This window comes from Triticum urartu, chromosome 7 (assembly GCF_003073215.2).
Source record: "Triticum urartu cultivar G1812 chromosome 7, Tu2.1, whole genome shotgun sequence".
Lineage (NCBI taxonomy): Eukaryota > Viridiplantae > Streptophyta > Magnoliopsida > Poales > Poaceae > Triticum > Triticum urartu.
Genome location: NC_053028.1, coordinates 710,985,591 through 710,992,855, shown reverse-complemented (window position 1 = coordinate 710,992,855; position 7,265 = coordinate 710,985,591). Strand labels below are relative to the sequence as shown.

Genomic DNA, 7,265 nt, shown 5'->3' with positions numbered 1-7,265 from the left:
CCAAAGCGAAGCCACTCAATCCTTCCGTCCTAATTTACCATCACCATTGTTTTTTAGCACAAGTACAGACCCACACTCATACACACACATACACTTATCCCTATGAAGGAACAATCGCACGTCTTACTCCAATATATAAGACCATCTTCAATAGACGCACTAAATAATTTTTACAGCGCCGAAATAGCCTTTTTTACGAGCAGCAGAGCTGGCTCCAACGGGCGCTGTAAAATATGACGCGCGCAAGCAACTCCAGCAAGCGCTGCAAAATCTGGCGCATGCGAGCAACCGGTATTACGATGCAACACATACGAACAATATGAAACAACATATAGATAAAATTCAAATAGCATAGTTCAAGTCTAACACCACAAACTAGTCCATACGATACAAATAAAAATAGATAAAAACGATACTACGATGCAAATATATTAGAAACTACTACTCGTTGTCGTCCTCCTCGATTGTGTAGTCCGACAACAAAAACGCGTTATCCCACCGAGGATCATTGCCATCAAAGATCTACGCAGATCCCAGTACACACTGTGCTATCACCAATGCCTTCTGCAAGCCTGTCCGCCCGATCCGCGGCTCGCTACGCCCTCCTCTACACCCAGAAGTCGTTCTCGGCGGCAACATCCTCCGGGAAGTGCTGGCGCCACTCCGCCATGGCGTACTCGTCCGCCTCAGCGATGAGGAGGCGGCGCTCCCGCCTATGCTGGATGCGGCGGTCCTCGTCGGTGACTAGCCGCAGCGGTGGTGCGAGATCCTGCGCCTATTGGCGTGTCTGGGCGTTCGAGAAATTCATCTGTGAACATGGCCGGTTGAGGCGTCATACGCGCGGGCGGCCTCGTGGGCGGTCTCGAACGTCCTGAGACAGAGACTTATATCACCGGGGCTGATCTTCGTGTAATACATGCTGGAGGGGCGGGCGCGGACGCCATGGTAGCCGGAGCTGCTCCGAGCGCGCAGCGGCGTGTCGGCGGCGGGGGAGAAGGCACAACGGCGTGGAAGAAGGGCGTGGCGGCGGCGGGGCGCTAGAGGCAAGGAAGAAGGACGCGGCGGGGAAGAAGGAGGCGATGGAGTGGTGGTTGGCGGGCTCGCGCGCGGGTTTTATAGAGCGCGCACGTGTTGCCGCTTTTTCGCGCGCCGGATTTTCCCACACCTGCTGGAGTGCGCCAAACCGGCCCATGTGCACTAAAAATACAATTTTTTTCTTCGCGCGCCTGTTGGAAATGCTCTAAGTACCAGTAAAAGACTGAGTTGGCACATTATCTTGAGATTGACAAAGTCGTTACAGACTTACCTGTAGTCGACAGGATCGTCTTCTCTCATTGAACCCTCAGAAAAATGTGAGCACCAATATCAAGTTAGATATCGTGCCATGCATCCTACCTGTAGCTATCGTGCCCACCGAATACTACGTACGGCATCAACACTACAGGAAAATCCCGTTTTCCCATGTGTTAGCCTATAAGCCGTGAGCTTTTTATCGGGTACTCGGCTTACGTTCATTCTAAACCGAATGGGGTAGAAATAACACATGGCAAACAAAATGCACTTGGCTTATAGCTAACTGTATGCCGAGTGCCCCAAAAAGCCCTCGGTTTACACAACGCACACGGTATTTATAGAAAAAAGCACTCAGCTTATAATACACACTCGGCAAAAATAGTTGCCACGTGTCTACAACAACAGTCATTGATGACGTCATCACGAAGCATCCTATAAACCGTGTGTTTATTGGCCCTCGGCTTACGTAGATGTACGCAGCTTATATAAACCGAGTGCAAACCGGTATAAGCCTAGTGTTTTGGGCATTCGGCTTATAATTTTTTTCCTTGTAGTGCAACAAAAGAAATTCAGCAACCAAGTCCATCGTGTACATATCATTCGCTGCACTGCGCGCGTTCAAAGTTCAAACAGGAATAACAGTGGTAACATAAGTGAGCAATAGATGCAGAGGCCGGGGAATTCCCCCTTTTTGAAAAAAAAAATTACTGAGCAATGGATGATGCAGTCTGTCTCACTTGTTCCCGAGCAGCAGCACATCGTTGACCAGTCGGGCGACGCTGCGCAACGACGAGCCGCCTTCCACGGCGGCCGCCTCGGCCGCAGCTCTCCACTCCGCCGCTTTGGCCCTTTTCTCCTTCCCCAGCTCCCCGGACATCATCTCCCTCACCAGCCCCGACACGGCGCCGCTCTCCACCTTCCCGGGAAGAGCCATGCCGTTCCGCCAGCACTCAAGAACCTGCCTGCAGTTGGTCGTTTGCTCGGCGAACACCGGCCAGGCGAGAACCGGCAGGCCGGCCACCACCGCCTCCAGAAGCGAGTTCCACCCGCAGTGCGTCACGAACAGACCCACCGCCGCGTGCTTCAGCACGGCCGGCTGCGGGCACCACGGCACGACCAGGCCCCCGCCGCGCTGCAGCTCGTCGCGGAACGCCTCCGGGAGCGCCACTTCGTCGCCGTTTACCATGTCAGGTCGCTTCACCCACAGGAACGGGTACCCACACGTCGCCAGGCCCAGCGCGAACTCGCGCGTCTGCTCGGCCGTCATGACGGCGACGCTGCCAAAGTTGACGTAGACCACCGACTTGTCCGGCTTGCCGTCCAGCCATGTTAAGCACCGCGGGTCCTCCTGCCAGATGCTGATGTCCATGGCGTCGAGGCCGTCGTTCGCGGCGCCGGAGGAGGCGATGACCTGGGCTAGTGGCCCGACGGTGTATACGGGCGGGAAGATGGCGGCAAGCGCGTCCACCACATCGCTCTCGAGCTCGTAGAAGGTGTTGAGGATGATAGCCTTGGAGCCGACGGCGCTCTTCATCTGCCCAATGATCTCGTTCACCAGGGTGTCGTCGGCGTCCGTGGTGTGGCAGAAGGTCGGCATGTCCCTGAGCCGCATGTTCTTCATCCCCGGCACCCAGTCCAGCGGCGTGTCCAGATATCCGTTGGTCAAGCAGCTCCCATCTTTGAGAGGGAGGAGCCCTCGCCTGAACAGTTCGTGGAACTGCGAGTACCCTAGGAGACCGCACGCGGACGCCGTGAAGAAGAGCGCGTCCGCCATGCCGGCCTCCCTGGCCGCGGTTGCCGCGAATGCCATGGCCGTGTCCGCCACGACGCAGGTGACGGGGGGCGCCCCGGCGCGCTCCTCGTCGGCGAGCTTCCTCAGCAGGTCGCGGAAGGGGCCGGGGCAGTTGTGGCCCACGGCGTCGGCGAGGGCTGCCACGTCGTGCTGCGGCATGGAGAGGGACATGCCGTCCTCGATGACCTCGACGCGGAAGCGGGCTGCGGTGGCGGACGGCGGGCGGACGGCGGCCTCGCCCTTAGCGCCGAGGAGGCGGCGGTAGTTGAATTGGGTGTGGACGAAGGTGACGTGCGCGCCGCAGGCGTAGAGGAGACGCGCCAGCTGCATAAGCGGGGCGACGTGCCCCTGCGCCGGGAACGGCACCATCACCACATGCCACCGTCGAGACTCCTCGCCGTCCATCGTGCCTGCGCTTTCTGGAGTGGAAGTGGGAAGTGGAAGTGGAATTCTAGGACATCGGGCTGCTATTTGTAGGGAAAACAACTCAACTAACTAGAGTAGCGTGCCCTAGTTCGAAAAAAAAAAAAAACTAGAGTAGCGTGCCCAGTTCATCGAGATTCAAGTGCTCACATTTACTTTTAGATTTTATTTCAAAATTTTCCGCGATGCGCATTCAGTGAGAAAAGACGTTTTCATCTACTCCCTTCATCCAGTGAAGAGTGTATGTTTGGGTTTAAAATTTGTCCACAAAAGAGTGTACTTCTATCTTTCCAATGCATTTTAAAGTATTTTTTCTTATCACATGGTAATCAATACCAATAGCATTATATACATGGTCTTCTTAATTTCTACATGCATTTACTAGCTTATTGGGGGTTGGGTAATTAAAGAGGAGAGAGATGGTGGCTTGTACTTTTCCAATGCATTTTTTTACTCAACTCTATAATTTGTTCTAAAAAAATTAAATGTACACTTTTCACCGGACGGAGGGAGTACGACGAGATGTCTATGATGACTTCGTAAATTTTTAAGATGATATGATGGCTCAGTTTTTCGAAAATGCTCATATGAATAGAATGTGCGTATATACGTTCATAAGGGTGAGTGTATGCACGTGTATATGAATGTTTGTGTCTATATTGTGTTAAAAAAAATAGGAGTAGCATGCATGCGTCGATCGGTGTTGATCAGATTCGATTTTGATAAAAGAGCTATGCGCATGGACGTGGCATGGCATGTGACAAGAGATATTGACTGTCTGTAATTCACCGTGAGACCAGGTGACACATATCACATATGGTACAAACTATTAAACAAATCATTGTGAGAGCATGCCATGCACATTCACATTCACATGATCGACAAGAGAGTTGACCTCAGCTCAGATCCAGATCGTCGTGCATGCTCAGCTGTCACCTCATCTCATCTTGGCGCGAGATATCCTCGATCGCGACATACTTGCTGGGAAACATCATCCGTGCGATCCACGCACGGCAAGTCACATGCATGGATAGGAACAGGGGAAAACATGCTTGGGAAAACATCATCCGTGAGATCAGGATCTCATGCTGGGAGAGAGAGGTGACTGAAAAATGATGGTAATTGGTACCTATGTCCATGCCCATGAAAAACAAGGTCGACACATACCAAAATAGAGCTACTATGTATAGAACTACCATAGGGCCCCACTCTACGCATGGGCAGCATCTTTCGACCTGAATATTCATTTTTGAGTCCGGACTCATCTGCGCTTGGTGAATAGTAAAATAAAAAAGTACTACTGCCTCTGATATAGACCTATATCTCTGTGTAATGTGATTTACAAGTAATGTTCGAAAGTGCTTGACAATAGGCTCAGGGAGATTCTAGATGATATCATTGTAGAGGAGCAAAGCGCTTTTCTTCCTAGTCGACTCATCACTGACAACGTCATCACTGCCTATGAATGTATCCATTCCATGAGAAGAAATAAGGGCAAACAGGGGTGTTGTGCTGTCAAGACTAATATGATGAAGGTGAACGATCGCGTTGAGTGGCCATACTTGCAGGGAGTCATGCTCTAGCTTGGAATCTCTGAGGAATGGGCGTCTTTAGTGATGAAGTGTGTGAATTCCGTGACGCTTCAATCATGCTCCAGCTTGGATTCTCCGAGGAATGGATGTCTTTAGTGATGAAATGTGTGAATTCTGTGACGTTTCAATCATGCTTCAGCTTGGATTCTCTGAGGAATGGGTGTCTTTAGTGATGAAGTGTGTGAATTCCGTGACGTTTCAAGTCAAGGTGAATGGTGAACTACTCCCTTCTTCCCGACCTTCAAAAGGCATAAGGCGAGGGGACCCTTCCCCATTCTTATTTCTTCTGTGTGGTGAAGGGTTGTGATGTATGCTCAAGAACTACGATGGAGGGTGATGTAGACACGGACCTAGGGTAGGGTAATAGGCCTGACCTATACGCCCCACCTAAAGTCTTGTCCTAAGAACTAAGGAGTTCAAGAGTCAAAAGCAGAGGGCCAACAAAGGTGTTGAAGTGAAGTCCACTCGACCTACCAATCACTCGGAGACCTCTCTTACTCGGGTCACTCGACCACCAAACCACTCGACATATCAGAAGACCTAAAGCCACTCTGCGCAGCAACAGTCAAGCATTCATTCGCATACTTAATGCTCATTTGTAGCACCTTAATACAGGCGTTACCTGTAACGCCTCCTCTTAATGTATATTGAACCCTGCGTAACGGAGGGGAGCTGGGGTCCTGGCGTACTCTATATAAGCCACCCTCCTCTTCCGGGACAAGGGTTCGCACCCCCTGTAACTCACACACGTATAATCCAGTCGACCGCCTCCGGGCTCCAAGACGTAGGGCTGTTACTTCCTCCGCGAAGGGCCAGAACTCGTAAACCTTGTGTGTACAAGTCCTCCATAGCTAAGATCTTGCCTCTCCATTCCTACCCCCATATTCTACTGTCAGACTTAGAACCACGACAGTTGGCGCCCACCTTGGGGCAGGTGTCCTAGCGACTTGTTGGAGAAGTTGCGATTTTTCCGATCCCGTTCATCATGGTTTCGGGCGGAGTTTTGGTGGAGGGCCGCGAGATCCGTCTCGGCGCGCTCACGTTCATCGCCGACGACTCCGCTTGGCTTCAGGAGGCTTCTATCGACGTCGACGCGCTCCCTGTCCGCGGGGCAACGCACTTTCGCGCGTGCGTCCGCGGCGTCCTCTTGCGGCAGCCGTCGACCCAGTATCGGTCGGCCCCTGTGTCGTCCTCCCTCCTTGTTTCCCGCCAGCGCAAGCGCTCCGGTCGGTCGAGACTTCAGCGGTGGGTGAGACACGCGGTGGCTCGCCAGTCAGCCACCCCCCAAGTCGCGGCGATCGAGCCCGATGAATCTCTCTACGGCCTGTTCGACCTGTCGACTGGCTCCGCAGAGACTGCATCCGAGTGCGACAACAGTGATCCGGCGGCAGAGGTTCTGATGGTCGATGAACCACGCAGTCCTCCCGGCTTTGCCCGCACCGACGGAGGCGATGGCGGAGGCGGTCCGTCGCATACTCATGAAGAGTATCTCCCCGAGCCCCTTACTTCGCTGCAGAGAGAAGAACTTCGCCGCCAGAACATGGATGCGCTGCACACTCCTATCGTTGGAGAAACCCCCGAGGCCTGTGCCTTAGAGGACGCGCGCTTGGCCAACTTGGCTGAGCGCACTCGACTGGAGAACCTCCAGCGAGCACTCGATGAGCATGCGCGACAACGGATTCCAACATCCAGTCGACGTCAGCTCTTTCTGCCACCGACTCGGGTATATCGAACTCCGATTCAGAATTTAGCAGCTGCAGCCCGTATAGCAGAGTCGATTCAGCCTTCTCAGTCAGAGGCTGGCAGAGGCTTGTTGCAGATCAGAGCATTGCTCCGGGCGGCAGGAGATCAGAATTCAGCTGTGTCACAGTCGCGAAATAGGATCCACAGCAGATCCGTCGCTGCAGATACAGTCCAGTCGGCCCACAGCCCAAGATCGCCCCCGAGGCGTGAGGGACGTGGAGACCGGCGCGATCAGAACAGGAACCGTGAGCAGTATGATCACCGACTCGGTCGGGATGATCGACGTCGAGTACCCACCCCTCCCCCGAGGAGTGGATCGTACGTGCCTCGACAGCAGGATGACAAACGCCCTCACAGTGTTGGGCGAAGGATTCCAGTCAACCCCAAGGAGCCAGGCTTTGATGCGAGATCCGTTCTCGTTC

General features: G+C 53.3%; 1 protein-coding gene across 1 annotated transcript; it reads right to left on the bottom strand.

Annotated features, from left to right (window-relative positions):
- Window positions 1-1,861: 1,861 nt before the first annotated feature.
- Window positions 1,862-3,533, bottom strand: LOC125520930 (cyanohydrin beta-glucosyltransferase-like). Its single transcript, XM_048685974.1, has one exon. It carries the CDS (start codon window positions 3,488-3,490, stop codon window positions 2,027-2,029), a length of 1,464 nt encoding a protein of 487 aa, XP_048541931.1. The 5' UTR covers window positions 3,491-3,533; the 3' UTR covers window positions 1,862-2,026.
- Between the last annotated feature and the right edge of the window lie 3,732 nt (window positions 3,534-7,265).